Here is an 18,230-nt window from a genome sequence, read left to right as displayed (position 1 = left end):
AAATGCTTATTTATTTCAAGAAAACATTGAACATTCATGAGAATGACGAGCGGTTATAATAATACCTGACAGCTTCTTGAATTGCAGAATGGGCTTCATCTCTTCGTCGCATACCAATCAAACTATTGTTCCATTGCTGCAAAAGCTGCTTCTTCTCCAATTCAATAGCCTACAAAGTCAATATTATGAATGGTTGGTTTTATAAAAATCATTGTAGTCGGTTGTAAATATCAGACATTCCGAATCAAGGCCTTTTCACATCGATTAAAACACCAAAAAACAATGTCAATGACCTACAGAATGTGCGTTGACCCGGAGACGTTAGAGTAATATTGAGGGTAAATCTAAGATTATTATACTAGTCTTTATTGAGTACCCTCATAAAAACCTGTTATGACAAATTCCGACACATTCCGATATGACCAAGCACTCGTACCGGCCATAAACACTCTATACCTCCAACTCAGTGGCAGCTTCAGTGAGATTTCGCGTGGCTGCTTTCATCTCTTCTTTCTGAGCATCAATCTGTGCATCGTACATCGCAATGTCTGAACGCAGACGATCCACTTTCGTCACCAGTTTGTTCACCAACAAATCCTGCAATAACAAAATAACCGAAACGTCATTTTCGAACACAGGTATTTAACTCAGAGCTACAGAAAATTTGAATATTCACAATTAATAAAGTTGTTACAGTGAGACCTATTGTTTCGTCTATAACTATAAATGCCTACTTGACGTTTCTTTTCGATTTGAGCTTTCATTCCCTCTGCGTCCGATTTATCAGCCGCACGTTTGAGGACGGAAATGTCTGATCGCACGTCTTCCTTGGCTGCTTCCATGTAAAGAAGTTTAGATGCGATATCCTCCACCTCTGATTGCAATTCATTTGCTGTTTAGAAACCAACAAAAAAACATAAAACACGACATGATACAGTATTTTGAAACCCCTATTATCTTATCCATATCTGTTGGTTCAATATATGCTCATATACACACTTATTACACTTACCAGATAAAAATGGCTGAGAGTAACCAATTTACAAAACACAACTGATAGATACTTTTCTCGTTTAGAAGGACGTTCAAGTTCCTGAAATTAAACCCAAGGCCGGTACAATCGTGATTTAATTTCATCCATTACAGAGAAATCATTCATTTCCACCACCTGGATTTTCTTTGTTTTTGTTTTTAAATTACATAAAACGTACCTTTCTTTCTCTGTAGAGTTAAATCATTCTGAACTTGTTTGTGAAGCGTCTTGGTTTCACCTAACTTCATTTCCCAGTGAAGTTTGACTTGTGTCTTTTCATTGTATCTATCGTGCAGTTTGTCCAAAGCAAGTTGCTGCCTGGCTAACTCTTGTTGTACACCATAAAGTTCAACACCAATCTCTTCTCTTTGCTTCATGTAACTGTTCAGTTCTTCATTCTTTGAAAAAGGATTTGGTATAATTATTCTAACAAGTTTTCCTTTTCGTAATTTCAACAAGCCTTGAATATTCTTACTCTATGCTATAATGAAAAATCCATCCGTATCATCCTATACCGTGCACATATTCACATATTAACCCAAAGAACAATAATTTTCCATTTTTCAGCTATATCTGACTATTTTTTAAATCTACCCAAAAGTTTTGAGACATAAACACAAATACTTACAAGCTCTCTGAGTTCCAATGAAACTTTCTGATCTTGTTTCGTCAAATGGTCTTTGTATGCATTTTGAAACCTTTTCATCAAAGGCTTAAAGAAAGAAATACTTTTTGATTACCGTGTTGAAAATAGAAGAAACAAGCTACATGCTGAATGGACCTACCTGAAGATTGATGTAATAAGACAATTGAAAAATGAGAACAATAGTATGAAAATGCAGAATAATACGAGAGCAACTCGAGAAACTCATGGAATCCGGCGATTCTCGGCTGTTCTAGCGATTTTTAGAAAGTTCCTGTACCAAAATCAGTTTCATTGAAAATTGGACCATGCTTAATCGTGGACATTCTTATAAATGATGTTTTTGTTTGAAAAAAACAAAGACATGAAACGAAAAACTCCAATGAAAATCTGCAAAAACGAAAAAAGCAAAAACATTTTCTCAAAAATCGAACTCGGTCATGTTTTGAGCATTGCGAATACACATCATTCTGCAAAAAATCAGAGATGAAAATTCGAGAAAATGTCAAAAAAACCGTTTTTTCCGGCATATTTCCGGCATTTTCGGCCGGAAAAAAATGTTTTTCGAAAATCGGACCCCGTCACATTTTAGGTATTGTCATTTTGCATCAGTGTGCAAAATTTCATAAAAAAATATAAAGTACAGCTCGAGAAATTCAAGAAATACTGTCTTTCCGGCGAAAATAGGTTGTTCCGGCGATTTTTAAATAGTTCCGGCTTCAAAAATCAATTTTATTGAAAATTGAAACATGCTTGATGGTGGGCATTGCTATTAATAATGTTTTTGAATGAAAAAACAACCAGTTATAAGGAAAAAGTCCAATGAAAATCCAGAAAAACGGCGATTTCCGGCATATTTCCGGCATTTTCGGCCGGAAAAAATTTTTTTCTCTCAAAATCGGACTCAGCCATGTTTTGTGCATTGTTAATACGCATCTTTGAGCAAAAAATCAGAGAAAACTAATGATAAAATCTCGAGAAAGTGCCAAAAAACCAGTTTTTCCGGGATATTTCCGGCATTTTCGGCCGGAAAATTTTTTTTCTCCGAAAATCGGGCTCCGTCACATTTTGGGCATCGCCATTTTGCATCATTGTGCAAAAAATCAGAAAAAACTAATGAGCCAATCCCGAGAAAAGCTGGCAACAGACGAACGAACGGACGAACGAACGAACGAACGGACATGGGTTAATTTAAAGGACCTCCACCGGGGTACCCGGAGGTAGGTCCAAAAAGAAAACATCTAGTGAGACTCAATCAGGGTTTGCTAAAACTTTCGGTAGAACAAAAAGTAACTGGTAAAAGTCCAAAATTTCATTCTTAGACCTAGATGATGGTCAAAGTATTTATTACAATGAGTTTTGTTGTACCTCATCTCAAGCAATAAAACCAAATTGATTCTATATGCTATATGTTTACGTTTTCAAGAGCTTTTTCTGGTAGTGGCTAGCTAATGTGTCTCAGAGGCTTTCACTTTGATTCAACATATTTCTTGCAGTTCTGAGATTTGACAGTTTCGTTGGCTGGGGATTGTGGGGTTTCAATCATGTATGTATCGATTGCATCATAGAGCAAAATAATTTTAATCTAAGAGGGTTAAGGTTAGACTGTCAGCTTCCTGAACACTAGAGAAAGTATTCAGAAGAGAAAAATAAAATACTTACATGATCAGGATCAAGTACGACCAGATCATTCTGTGGTTGTTCTTCGCCCATTGGTTCTTCTTCTTCAAGATCGGATTCCTCAGAATCTAATCCAGCATCCATTCCACTATCATCTACATCTCCATCCCCTCCACCACCTTCGTACAGGCGATCTGTATCACCAACATCATCGTCATGGTCATCCACGTCAACATCTGCTTCATCATCAAAATTCTCCATATTGACAGGCAGAGAATGGGATTCATCTCCACCTCCTCCTCTTTCAAACTTATTCTCCGACAACTTTTCCCCGGTGCTCTCTACAATAATAATTAAAAACATAAATGATATTTTATGAAGCCATATTGTAGCCATCAATAATTGAAACAGCTAAACCAGGCCAAAATTGTAACCCTAAAGTCGGGAATAAGGTATGTTATCATTGTTTGGATATTATGAACGTCATTGATCAAGGGAAATTTGAAATTTGAAATCTGAAGCTTTAAAGGTTTAGGTTATCTAATACAGTCTAATATATCAAATTCTGGCCAAACAGTTGTTCGTACTCTGCTAATTAAGATTCAAATATTAGGTGGTAAGGAGACTTTTAGTCAATTTTCAACCTTTTCGAGCACTTTTTGAAAGTAGCTTTTCTATTCATATAAGCATAACTTTAGACCTTTTGAACAAAATATAATAAATGAGCCGTCAAAATTTAAGCTCATCATTCTTCTTTCAAATGAGAATGGGTTGGCTTTCATACATTTTCTAGACCTTAAGAAAATTTGTTTTAAAGAGAGAAACTTCTTTGTGACGCACCCAGTAGACCAGGGCGGGGGGTGAAGCAGTTAGTACAAGACATCATGCCGGTTAGTACCGTGGTGGTGTGCCATATGAATTGGATAAAATCACTTAGTACTCAGATGTACTAACTGCAAAAAAGGGTGGTCCCCTGCTTAAAATTTGCCAAATTTTGGTACTAACTGTGTAAAAATAGGATTTTGTGAGAAAATTAAAAAAAAAAAGACCGTATTTTACCAAAAAAATTTTTTGGGAAGTAGATTATTTTTTCAAATTTTCGAAATTTTTTTTAAAATCTTAAAAACAATTTGCTGGTTGCAATAGAAATTTGATTTTCTAAAATGTTGTTTTTTGCTATTGAAAGCTATGGAAAATTGAATCATTTTTAAGATATTAAATTTTATTTTCTTTGATTTTATTGAATTTATGAAGGTCGAAAGCCTTTTTCAAGGCTAAATTCAGCTAGTACTAACTGTACTAAGTGTACCAAGGTGGTGGTGTTTCTAACTTCTTCCGAGAAAGCAGTTAGTAGGCATGATGTCTTGAACTAACTGCTTCACCCCCCCCCTGAGTAGACTATTAACAATTTTGAAGTTTGGAAATTGAAGTTTATTTTGTAAACAAAATGACAATGAATAATTTGATGCCCTAAGAGCCCTTTGTGAGCCCTCTCTGCCATTTCATATCTAGTAATAATTTTCTGGAAATTTGAACATCTCTTGGGCCTCTAAAACCGATATCTGTAGTAGATTTTCTTAGCGTCACTCGACCTAACCCACCCACCCTATAGCGTCCGAATGATGTTAAATACGAGTCGCCCCTAAATACCTTGAAGTTGGGTAACTTGCATCAGTGGATCAGTGGAGGCTAACATACATAGCCATCAAATGGCTGACCAATCAAAGCAGTAAAACCTTAAAACAAATGAACTACGCAGCTCTGCTCGCAGCTCTACTTTACTTTTTTTGTTTTGATTTAACTTTATATTTTAATAACCAGCCAGCTCATTCATTTGATGGCTATGCAAGTTTCCCTCCACTGATGCAAGTTACCCGACTTCAAAGGTAGAGGGGGGTGCCCAGTGCACGAACGCCAAACTTATTTTTCACTTTTCTCGCTTACTTTTGGTTTTTACATAAATCCTTTTTGACCATCTCTTAGACAAGCTTGAAGTCCTTCTTTCAGTTTGTTTTCACTTTATTTGCGAAAGCTTCTTCTTGGAATGATAAGTTGTTAAAGCGAGCGCTATTCGGACCAAGTCCACGGACAAGGAACCGGTGCGCGAACAAGGAACCGGTGCGCAAACGATCTTTTGAAAGAAAAAATTAGAGCTCCACTCGCAGGTAATACTTTCACTCTCCTCCGAGATGATACAGGGGTATATGATGAATATTTCAAAACCACGCGCTTTTTCACCAAAAAGGCGTCTTTTTTTGTAAGAACTTTAGCGTTTAAATAACCTGTTTATTTTTGTTCCAGCCTCTTATTTAATTGAGATCGCCAGCTGTGGAATGTTTTGACGTTGCAATGTCTTCATTTTGAATATGGTGTTTGGATCATTCGCGGACTGGACCCTGTTTTGATATCAACTACTGGTGATATGTTTCTATTAACTTTGAATTAATGAACTAATATGTTTCATAAAATTTTGTGAGATGGAAGATAACAGGTTTTTAAAAAAGGAAAGTCATTTTCAGAAGTCTTCTTGCGCAAATTTTCTTATAAAAAACATTTCCTCTCGCGATCAACCATGTTTACAAAAATCCCGAATTTCGTGCTTTTTTACTTGGCCTCGTTCAAATTGGTTTAGTGTTGTTCTAGTGCTCCGTTTATTTTTAATTTTTGGAGAGATTGCAAAGGATAGTTTGAAGATTCTGCTGCACAAAGAAAATTGTTGATGCTATCCAAAATCCTTTCCCTGAGCAATTCAAGGGTGGTTTCAGAGTATAACATTCTTGCATCGGGAGTTTTAAAAACAAAGGCTGTTTTAAAATTGTGATGGAATTCGGCCGTTGTAAACATCCAAAAAATTCAACCTTTGCAAGCGGGCCGTTTGTTTTGATTTTAGCGGGAATGGAAGCTTCGGTAAACTTTTGGTCAAATCATGAAGACTGTTAAGGAGGTGGATAGGTAGAGTACCCTGCACAGTTGGCGACCGAAATTTTTAGATTCAAATTTTTCACTTACTTTTTACTTTTTTGAAAATCCTTTTCGACCAACAGTTAGACAACTTTTAACATGCTCATCGTGTTTTTTTTGCTTTCTTATTTGAGGCGATCTTCTTAGAATAAAAAGCTTTCGAAGCAAGCGGTACTATAGTGCCCAGTTCCCGACCGACGTACCAGTCTGCGATCGATCGCTAAATAGAGAAAATCAGTGCTCTACTTGCAGGATAGGTCATATGAATTGATGATCAGGATGATAAAAAAACTCATAGGCTTTCCCATATTTAATTTCTTTGCACTCGTTCCTTTGTTTTAAAATAGCTCACTTACATTTCCCTTCGCCATTTTTTTCTGAAGTTTGTTTTTGTTTTGTTTGGAAAGTGGCGGTCTATGGAGAGTCTTCATTTGATAAAAACGCGGTAATTTTTTATGTCTACCCTGAGATTCAATTTACCGGTTTCCTTTGTTATTTCAATCCGGAGCTAAAATCTTTCCATTGGAGTTGTTAAAGACCGCGGGCATGCTCCTTGAATGTTTTGATCGCAATGTAAAGTCTTCTTTTTTTTTCTCAGCATCTGGAATGTTTTGATCGCAATGTAGAGTCTTCTTTTTCTTACTTTTGATTTTGTCGGTCGCAGACTTGACGTCTAATTTCGAAACTGATTGCATCAACTTTTTTATCAATATTTCAGACGAAGGAAACCCTATTGAAATGATTTTTATAGAAATGCTTTCTAACATGCTCATCGTTTTGGACAGGCATTTTTTGGAGTGGCCGTTGAAGCGTTTTTTCTTACGAAGCTTTTTTGTCCACAGGTAGCCATTTTTTATTTTTTCAAAAAATCCGGCTCTTTCGTGTGCTTCCGTGCAAAGTTGGATCTTTCGAATTCTACTCGTTTTTTTCTAGAATTTTTTTACACAGTACTGGAAATAGGTCAAGGCAGATAACTACAAAAAGAAATTCTACAGAGGTTTGTTTTTGTATGATTTTCTGGGTTCAAAGACGTTCGGTCGCCAACTAGACCGGTCGCCAACTGAGCAGATGCTGGTCAAAAATAGAGGGGGTATTTGTGACATTTTTGTCGAGGTTTACATTTAGCCCCATAAAATGTGCTAAGTTTGAGGTTGACAACTGAAACTTTAGTATGGTTAGGCTGAATAATTTTGCTTTCTAGGCATATAAGTATCTTTTTATGAGGTTTACCCTAACTCGAGATACGCTTTTTTGAAGTGGGAGCCAAAGTTGAGGTTAACATGACCTGAGGTTGACACTGTTGACACCTTGTAAGTTGACTTTTGAATTAGATTTTGGATATGTTATAGCTCTGAAATAATCTCAAAGGGTTGAAAATTGCTATGAAGGGTGTTATTTGAGGTTGACATTTATTAAATGGCTCCAAAAATGAGGTTAACATTAGTTTTGTGCATAATTTTGATAAAGGTAGATCAATATGATGACTTTGGCTTACAAAATATCATTATTGACCATCTAAAAATCTTTTTCCAAGGAAATATCTGTTATTTGAGCAAGTTTTGAGGTTTACAACAACGTTTATTTCAATGCAAGGTAAAGTGCCTTATGATGGAAACAGCCAGAAGCTCTTTTAAAATCATTTGTAAACCTCAATTATATTTGTTTTTAAGACAGAAAGACTATGGAATTGGATTCAAATGATTATTGAAGCGTTTTTTGAGGTTGACAGCCCAAAAAGCCTTTTCTCCCCACTTTTGACTCAATACAGACTTTTTGCGGCTTGTCAACCTCAAAAACAGCTCATTTTAATGGGTTTTGTTTAAAAATCTATCTTTGCTTAGCTTTTTTGCCTTACTTAAAACTTATTGTAATGTTCAAAGTCCAAATTTTGAGGTTTACAGTGCATTTTAATAACTTCGACTTTGTCAACCTCAAATTAGGTAATATAACATGAAATCTTGGTTCTTTTAACACTTTTTGTCTTGTATAACTATCCAGGAGGCTATTCTCACCATTTTTTACATTTCCTTTTTAGTTCCCTTTTCTGAGGATGACATTTCCTTGACATGGTCATTTTTGGTCTGTCAACCTCAAACTGGCTCGAATAAGGGAAATACCTATATCCATGGCTTTGTCTTCATTAGCTCTATCACCTCCTGAAATCTTATTTCAGGATACCAAGATTTGAGAAAGTTATTGACAAAATTCTAAATTTGGTGTTTTTTTGGAGAAATAAAAATGTCACACTATTTTTGACTAGCATCAGCAGGGTACTCTATGTTTTGAAAGTAACAGTCTTTTCCCGTTGCGCGTGGCGACTTTGAATATGGACGTCACCCCTAAATACAAAAATAAATTCTTCAGAAGGCCATAATATAGCATCCATAAGTTTAAGTCTTTTCTTTCGCTTTTCTAACACTACAGAGTCCCGGTTTTTTTGGGTGCTTCCTTGCAAGCTTAGATTGTTAGTTCAGATTCTACTATCAGTCAGGCACCTCCCGCGATCGCGGTATAATTGTGTAAATCGCGATCGCGGGATAGAATTTTCTATCTGTTCAAAAACCCCGCGATCGCGGCATATAAGCATTTTTGCGGTGCCGCGATCGCGGGATATGTTTTAATTCCCATTTTAACGTTTTTGTGAGGGCAGGCGAGACGTGTTAAAAGTTATAAACAGAGGAAGTAAGTGTAATTATATTTTCATAATTTTCTTCTATTTTCTCTACTTCTTTGTACAATTTAAGAAAATTATAGATTAATCAGATTCTAAGTCACTCAGCTCATAATTTTCTCGTTTTGATCTTAGGTCCATTAACCGAGTACGATAAAACGCCGAAAACGATCATTCAACCCCGAGGAGCAATTTGTTTCAACTTGCAAATGTATCCTTCATAGTCAATGGTGTGTTGATGATCTTGATAAAGCTTATGTCTTTAAAATTGACACTTCCAAGAGATTTAAAAAGTCAATCATTAAATGATTTAAGGCATAAGAACTTGCTTCCCGAAAGAGCTAACTGTTTATGTGATACCTGCCACCAAACTTTTTCTGCCAAATATGGACATGAAAAATCACAATCTAAACCTTCAAAAAATATTGATGCTGCTCATTTCGATGATAGATTGTTAACCGAATCTTTGCAAGTAGTTATTGAATGCTTAAAGTCTCAATTATTCGAAAAACTTTATGAAGGTAAAGAGAATCTTTGGCTCGATTTGTTTGAATTGATGGGATCTAGCATAAGCCATTCTATTTATTAGAAAATGACGGAAAATCGATAGAGTCTATGTATAAAAACCCAGAAATTTTGATCGAATTTAACGTTTTGCAGTTTATTAAGAATCGAAATAATGCTTCTGGTCAAATTTTTGTGCGGGTTATTGCATCGTAAACTGGAAAATGAATCAAAAACTATTTTATATACTTTTGCATGCACAATTGAAATGTGCTATCACTTACGGAACTCTAATTTGGTTCTCCTTAACTTTTTCTTGGCTAATTTAATTCAATCGTGTATTTCTGGTTCCAAGTCAGTAAGTGTAGTAAACGGCAAAACTAAACCTGGTGGGGGTTACACGACTTACAGAAACTGGATTCAATTGCAAGGGAAAAACCATCTAGAATGTATGAAAGGAACATTAGACATTTTTTATGATAATATAGGGAAATACATCATTAAAAACTACCGTGTTCAATCTGATAGTTCAGCTCGCGCTGATATAATTACAACAACAGTACAAATTCTACCAACTACCCAAACCCATATTCAAGAGGACCCTTCCTTAAAACCAAAGCCATCTACAAATTTAAAAGCTACTCATGAAAAAATGGAAAAAGAAATTCAACTTGGTATGAAGAACTACCGCGAGTATTGCTACCGTTTCCTGCATGCAATCCTGACAGAGTTTACCAAAAATATTTCTGAAGACGAGTATTCAGTCAACCAAAAAGTTCTAGATATTGAGAACAGATGCAGCAAAATTTGTCCTAAGTGTGACTTTATATACCAGAATGGCTTGAAACAAAAATGCGATAAATGTGAAAGTCCTTTGAGCAAATATTCAGAGGTTACAGGCAAGTCCGCTTCGAAACCAAATTGTTTTAATGCTTTGACCTGCGTTGATATCGGCGAAAAAGTGGTACTTAAGTATGGTTCCAGGATTAGGGCATATGCATATGAATCAGATGAAAACATTCTTCAAAATTCTTGAAGACGTGATACTAGCAATAAGCAAAAAGGTTGTCCCAAAAAATCTGAAAAATGGCAAAAAATGAAGTTTTGAGAATGTCAAAAAATTTTATATAGACATAAAGAATATCATTTCATGAACAATATGTGAAAAAATCAGAGCAGGAACATGTTCCATTGAAAAGTTATGACCAGATTTCCAATTTCCAGGCTAAAATCCCTGGAAAGCTCACAAAAATTAAGATTTTTACAAAATGGGCATAATAAAGGCTACAAAATAGTTTACCTTACCAAATATTTTTAAATATTGATAATTTTGAAGTTACTGAAGAAATTAAGTCACTTCAGGTGTCCAATGGAGTTTTTTTGGGGTCTAAAATTCCATTGCGCCGTGACGGAAAATCATAATTGGTCAGCCTAAGCTGAGCATTCAAATAGGTAAAATTTTCTTCCATAATCATCATCATCATAAGACGGCAATAAAAATCTGATTTCCCGATCTCACTTTGATTTCTAGACTTTCTTCCGATCGGGTTAACTTTTTGGGTACTTTTAGCGTGCGTTGTTTTTACAGATCATAATGTGGTGTTTCAAGATGGCGGCTCAAGCAATAAGTCAGATGTGATAAGTCAGTGTTGTTGTACCAAAGTATTTCCAGTGTAAATCTGTTGCAAGCTTCAATTTCTGTCATTTATTTTTTTAACTCGGCAAATCAAACACATGATTTTCATCAAGGGGATTCTTTTTCTACATTTTTTGAAGCTTTAAAGCCGTTTGCTCAAGTTTTTGTTTATGTTGAATTTTCTGATACTTTTTATTGCTGCTTTTTATTAGTTTTTGCAATAAAAACATATTTTTCTTGTTTGCCTCTAGGGGGGATTGATGGTGTTAAAATGTTATTGGAATTTAATAAAGTTTACAAAAGCACAGCTACTGTCTAAATTTGATAAAGACTGGATTCAATCGTGCTTTTTTGGACTTGGACGTGTTTGATAAGGCGAATCGCAAAAAATTGTTTGGTTCCCGCCATTTCTACTTTAATAAAAAGTGGGGGTCGTTTAGTCGGTCGGTCGAAAATATTTTTCTGTTAAGAAGCAGCTACATCTTGTTGAAAGGGAATTCATGTGGACTGATCCGAATTAAAAAATTGAGAAACCGTGTCAGATAAACTGGTTTTCGGTTTTCTCTCCATTAGCATGCGGCTCGCTACTTCGATTTGAAAACTTGTAAACACAGAGCGTGCAGATAGGTCGGAAGTGGAAATCCAGCAAAGCAGCGGAAAAGCTTTCCGACTCTCCAACTCTACCTGCTGACCGTAAATCAGGGTCGGTCAGATAGCGGGAACCAAATGATGACATCACATCTCCTATTATTGGACTTACAAAATTATGACAAATGGTCTTTGGAATTTGATCAATTATATTAATATTAATATATACAGTTCTTGTTGAAATTGATCAAATTATTTTTCACGCAGTTCTGGACGCAGATTGTGTTTTTCTAACCTTTTCTAACCTTGGCGCACGTTTTGACTGAATGATGGAATGGAATGAATGGCGATAACAGTTTATACATATCTCTTATCAGACTTGCAGAAAGCGGACTGCAGAAAGTTATGAAAAATGGTTTCTAGAATTTAATGAATTACTCTCGGGTACTTAATAGCCGTCCCCCCCGCTAATTAATTTTTCGAAAATTTTCCACCCAGGACATTCTTATTCCAACCCCCCCCCCGCCCGCTTATTAATTTTTGAGAAAATGTTTTTGAAAGTTCCCTTTTTTGTCCTAATTCAGCTGTATTAGCCTCCTTTTCAAAAATTTTCCACCCAGGACATTTTTATTCCAACCCCCCCGCTTATTAAGTTTTGAGATTTTTTCCAACCCCCCTGCTTATTCTAACCCCCCCGGCTATTAGGTACCCGAGAGTATACCGTCAAGTTACACAAAATGCACACTCTCGTCACAACTTGCACAGTCATAACAAACAGATCCATCTGGTCTTCATTTAACATTGTTTTAAAGTTTAAAAAACACTGCCAGTCCTTAGCACAGAAGAGAGGACTCCCAGTTGAAATTAATTGCTACACTGCTGCCCTGTTGAATTTATTTATTATGGTTGTGTGTTTATTCTGCCAAGTCGGTAAAGCGATCGCCCAAATTCATAGACCAATCAAAAGGGAGTTTAAAGCAAAACGGGGGGAAAATGAGCTTCCCTGCATAGCTATGAATTTTAAGTTTTGCTTTCGATTATCATTTGCGACCAGCAAAGTCTTCAAGATGGTTGTGTGCATGTTGTGTAACTTGACGGTACTAAACTACAAAATTTATTTACGCAGACTGGATGCAAATTATGTTTTTCTGACCTTGCCAAATTTTGGCTTTGACTGAATAGCAGTCAGTTTTTACGTACCTCATTGACCTTGCAGACAACTGACAAATGGTTTCTGTAATTTGACCGGACAGTTCTGTGTCGATGTCCAAAATACAGTTCCTGTTGAAATGTTATAAATATGAACTACGTTTTGCAAAAGTTTTTGATGCAAATTGTGTTTTTCTGGAGTTTGCGCTTTGTGACTTAAAGTTTGTAGCTTGTTAGTTTAAAGTGTTATTGGAGTTTTATCAAGTAAAACAAGAAGTACAGTTTCTATGTATATTTGATGGATATCTTTATTTTGGTTATGACGTTTTGGCAATTTTCTTATTTATTTCTAGTATAACACTTTGGTGGTCCGATATGGATATTGTCTACATCCAACAGAAAAAATGTATCATAACTGACTGGAATGAAGTTAACAAAAAGTTTAATTACACTATGTTTCTCTTTTATTTTATAGTAATGTCACGGGCGGGCCGCTACGGCTCAATAAGTAACTCCCGACAATTATCCTCAACAGCAATATTTATATTTGTCCCCGGACTAGTTCAGGATCCCAAGCTATTATTGGAAGAGAACCGGTTAGGTATTATAGAATTCAAAGCACGAGTAGTAGCAAGGTTTAAGTTTGATGCATCAATTCTTCAATAAAATAAATAACCATAAAATCTACGTAGTAAAGTCTCTGTAATTAAATCAGTCCATAGTCCGTGTCTGCCATTTAACATTTACCCTCCGCTGTTGGCTCAGCGGAGACTCTGCTTCATTTTGTCTCAGTCCAGCCATTTAACATTTACCCTCCGCTGTTGGCTCAGCGGAGACTCTGCTTCATTTCGTCAGTACCATTTAACATTTACCCTCCGCAGTTGGCTCTGCAGAGACTCTGCTTCATTTCGTCAGTACCATTTAACATTTACCCTCCGCAGTTGGCTCTGCGGAGTCTCTGCTTCATTTAATTCGTCACGCTTCATAAGCGTCAGTTTACATGTATACTTGGGTGTCAAACAATAAATCTCCCCAAACAGGGAGAACCCACCCCGATCAGAGGCAGTTTGAAAGACCCCGTTCGTTTGTCTGTTTTCGTATTTCGTTTGAAAATGCACAATATGTGCATAGTGGCTTTCCACAGTTCATCACGTGACAGTAATGAACTATAGCTTAATTGTTTGATGTCATAGAAACAGTGCTACAATGCTAAAGAGAAGTATACTTTGAGCTTCTCGTGGGGGGGGGGGGTTGGAGGAGTTCTCAGGCTTGTTTTAAATAATTTTAAATCAAGCTATCAATATGTTTCACATTTTGTACTTTATTCAACATTTATAGTACATCTCTTACATCTGTTAACCCACTTAAAGCTATCTAGCTAAGCTCTATTGGCTGACCTTCCAGCCTCGGCTGGTTTATTTCTAAATAAAATTGAACAAAGCAGAATTTTTTCAGTTTTTAAATGTTTGAAATATTAGACTTATAGGACTGTTGAGAATCACTAAAAAAATTCACTCTAAAACACCAAGGTAATTTTTTAGTCTACTTTAAAGTTTGTGTTGCGCCGTTTTGTTGGCCATTTATTGACCTTTCAAGAACCAATATCTTTCCAGCACATTCACAAAACCCCATGATGTTATATATCATTGAAAGCGAAATTTTTAATAGATCCTGAATATCTTATTCTTAAAATCCACAATTTTGTTGGGTAAGAGCTATAGTGCTTTAAGTAGTTTTTTCAACAGCTGGGACGAGCTTTTTGCTTATTGCTTACTGGAACCACTCGCAAAGGATGTGCTCAATTTTAACTCACCAAAAGCCTTTTCTTTTTTTGTAAATGCAAAAGACACACACAAATCATGGCAAGCAATTCAGGTGCTACTATTTGGTACTTCTTTCGAGCTTGTCCGTCAATATGTGCTTGACAATAAAAATGAAAACGATCCAACAAAGAAAGTTTTTATTCTTGGCTTTCTTGAGTGGTCTATTGAGAATAATAACCCAACAATATCCATGATATCGGATGTGATATTCAATTTTGTGTTGCCAATCGTTATGTTTAAAAATGGTGTGCGATGTAATGATTCAAAGCTAATTGATGTAGCTCGTTTTAAATTTGAGGATTTGTTTTATGCCTTTAACCACCCTTACTACCACAAAGTTTCGTACCGAGATTTAAGAAATCACGTCCTTTATCATCCTGCTGTGAGAGAGCACCGTGATAAATACACGTCTTATAGCACAACCAAAGTCCCAAGAAAAAGTCAGGGACAAGATTTTATTCTAGAAGGTAAGGTGCAGCGCCAGAAATTGATTGCACCGAAAGGTCCGATCAAGGCTGCAACTTGGCAAACACTTTCACGCTCATTGGATAAATTTGAAGAAATATACAAATCAGTCTCAAAGAAAAATATAATACAGAAAAAGATCGTGTTCAAAAATAAAGGCCTGTTTTGTGACATTTTCAAAGTTGGCTGACAATTATGTTAATAAAATGAGTATTTTTGGTGGCTAACCGTTTATTTTTTCACCAAGGATAAGTAGAATGATTAACCTTTCCAATTGTTTTGGAGCGAAATTAAGTGGCTTACTAGGTTACAAGATATTTCAAGATAAGCTATGAGTCGTTTATGTGGCTGACAACACTGGTGGCTTTTTGAAACCAACCAGTTTCAAAATGTTGCACTTTTATCTGTTTTGAGATAATATGATACCTCTAGTTACCGATCCAAGTGTCATTTTCAAACAAACCATTTTCTCCTTTGAGGTGGCTGACAAAATACATATTTGGACATATTTGGACCTGGAACCACACACTTTACTCATTTTACCATTTTTTTCATCAAAATATGTTCTTTGTGTAAATACCGATCATCCTATAAAATTTCAACGTTATATTTGAAATATTTTTCAAGTTATTCGAGAAATACTATATTTTTGAGTTCACTAAATGTCACACTATTTTTGAACATGATCAAAAGCGAGACTGATCAACTTGAATGAAGAAATCTTAACATGGAGGGCTGTATTGCGTGGTTCCAAATTATTAATTAATTAATTATTACCGATAATTATAGCAATCTGCCAAGAAACTTTGCTCACAATTTTCTTTCAGACGAAATAGCTAACTTATCCGAGCGTGTTGAATCTAAGAGAAAGCTGGTGTGGCAGAAAGTGGAAAATGGAGAATCAATTGTCAATATAAAATATGAAAAATTATTGATGACCTTTTATATATTCCAGCACAAGATGGTGAATATGAAGAAATCAGTAATTAGTTTGTTATCATATTCCTCTGATAAATTATTTTATATCAATTCATATTGATTTGAGATCGGTTCTAAAAATCATTAGTACCTTATAAGAGAACTAATTTTTGGCGGGAATTTAATTTGGCATATGGTCGAAATAATTTTCAGACACATTAGAGGAAATTAAAGCTTCAAAGGTAGTTTGTTAATTATTCGTTTTCTGATTTGCACATTTCTGACAGAACACCTTTGTAGATATGTTGAGGGAAGTCAGAGGAGAAGTCACTTTTTTTGATTCACAAATTCAGAATTTTAAGTCAATGAATTTTGAATTTTAAGAATTTTCAATTCGTCAATTTTCATTGAATTATTGGCATGGCATTTCACAGCACACACTTAAAGGCCAGCCGTCCCAGCGGGCTTCTTTGCTGACTCTTCTCCGGATTTGGATTTTGAAGACTCTCCGCCAGTAGCATTTTTATTTTTATTTTTGTTTACATTTCTTTTTGACAAATTTTTCGGTGGCATGGAGCGATGGAGTGTACAAAGCCACGTTACCGACTCAACGTGTCTTTTTAGTGTTAATCCGACACACTTGCTTTGCTGCCAGTGTTGGCAATTTAATCCCACTGTCACTGACAAACTCACAACCAATCCATCTTGAATCAAACGCTACATCAGCTGGGCTACCATACTCTGGTCTGCACCACATTTCTGACACAAATTCGTGACCACCCTTTGTTTCTTTTTGCTTGGCGAATGCATTTCCAAAATATCATCTGGGGGCAAAATCGGGGCTGGGACATTGGTTGATGTTTTGCTTTGGAGAAGAGGTCCATCGTTGTTGCAAACTTCCGGACAGACTGCTGATCCCATGTCCCTCTTTATACAACACTAAGTAACTCTCGTCACCCGTCCAAGTCTTCAGCTCTTTCATCTTCTTTACAAACCCAGATGTTAGGTTGCTTGGAGCGGGCTTTGGCTGTCTCTGCATAGCTCATGCCACGCTCCCCACGCAAATCTTTGACTGGGATGTCTTCTGTTTGTTTTTTCGTCGCTTTCCGTCTAGATGTTTTTAACGTTTCTCCGTTTTCACGATAAACATTAATGGTTTTGGGCAGGTTTGCCGCGTCTGCATCGTCTGAAGACGGTTGAACGGTTTTTGGCAGGTTTGCCGCGCCTGCATCGTATGACAATGGTTGAACGGTTTTGGGCAGGTTTGCTGCGTCTGCGTTGTCTGAAAATGGTTAGATAGTTTGAGACAGGTTTGCCGCGCCTGCGTCGTCTGACAATGGTTGGATGGTTTGGGACAAGTTTGGTGTATCTGAACTATCCTTTCTTGAACTGCAGTCGTTGTTGTTTGTCAGTGTTTGTTTTGTTTTTCTGATTTTTTTCCCGCAATTGCAGTATTATTGATTGAAGACGTTCCATTGCTATGCCGTGATCGCGGTGTAAGTTTTTTAAAAAATAGTCGCTGAGTCGTATTATCTCTGCAATGTTTGACTGTTTATATTTCAAATTTCCGTGCATAGATTTTTTTCCCGTGGACTATTAACTCCCAAATATATTGAAGAAGCAAGGGAAACCAGTAAATTAGAGCTTGCGAAAATTACCTTTATAAAGCGTATACCGTGAGAGGTCCTAAATCCGACACCACTGCCTAATTCCAACCCCCCAAATAACTGTATGAAAAAATATTCTATGTTTACAAACATTCCCACTCCAAGTTGAACGATAAACTATTGCTAGAACTCTCGAAACAAAACATAATACATTAAGTAACACACGTTGGAAATCCAGCTCAACGCTCAATACCACATCCCGCGATCGCGGTATCTATACTATAGTTATTAGCGATGAACTAACTTATTACTACACACATGAGATAAAATAGTAAAATGTTATTTTTTTATCATTTCTCTGTACTGAATGCAAATTTTGACATTTTGACAAAGCCGTATCATTTTAAATATGGACATGTTTTTTAATTGTTTCGTTTTTGGCATTTTCAAAAAAGCTAAATTTTGATTGGGATAACTTGGAGGTCCGAAATTTTCACAGGATGTTAGTAGTGATGATAGGACCCCAAAAAGCTCTTTTCTCGAAATTCTAGCTGTTGTAGGGGCCGGTTAGGAGCAAATTTTAGCATTTGCATGTGTTTCGGAAAATGATCT

The 18,230-nt window shown here is 36.2% G+C and overlaps 1 protein-coding gene across 1 annotated transcript in view; it reads right to left on the bottom strand.

Annotated features, from left to right (window-relative positions):
- The window catches only part of LOC136799335 (coiled-coil domain-containing protein 40-like), a 31,611-nt gene that overhangs the window by 7,442 nt on the left and 5,939 nt on the right, over positions 1-18,230 (bottom strand). The window contains exons 2-7 of the mRNA XM_067056037.1: positions 3,339-3,637; positions 1,662-1,745; positions 1,212-1,431; positions 735-892; positions 457-597; positions 66-169 (exon numbers count right to left, since the gene is read on the bottom strand). Coding sequence (XP_066912138.1) covers positions 66-169; positions 457-597; positions 735-892; positions 1,212-1,431; positions 1,662-1,745; positions 3,339-3,557 — 926 coding nt within the window. The 5' untranslated portion in view covers positions 3,558-3,637. The remainder of the gene's footprint in view (positions 1-65; positions 170-456; positions 598-734; positions 893-1,211; positions 1,432-1,661; positions 1,746-3,338; positions 3,638-18,230) is intronic.

This window comes from Clytia hemisphaerica, unplaced genomic scaffold (assembly GCF_902728285.1).
Source record: "Clytia hemisphaerica strain Z4C2 unplaced genomic scaffold, Clytia hemisphaerica genome assembly, whole genome shotgun sequence".
Lineage (NCBI taxonomy): Eukaryota > Metazoa > Cnidaria > Hydrozoa > Leptothecata > Clytiidae > Clytia > Clytia hemisphaerica.
Note: the sequence above shows the minus strand (reverse complement) of the source record. Positions and strands in the feature narration are given on the sequence as shown.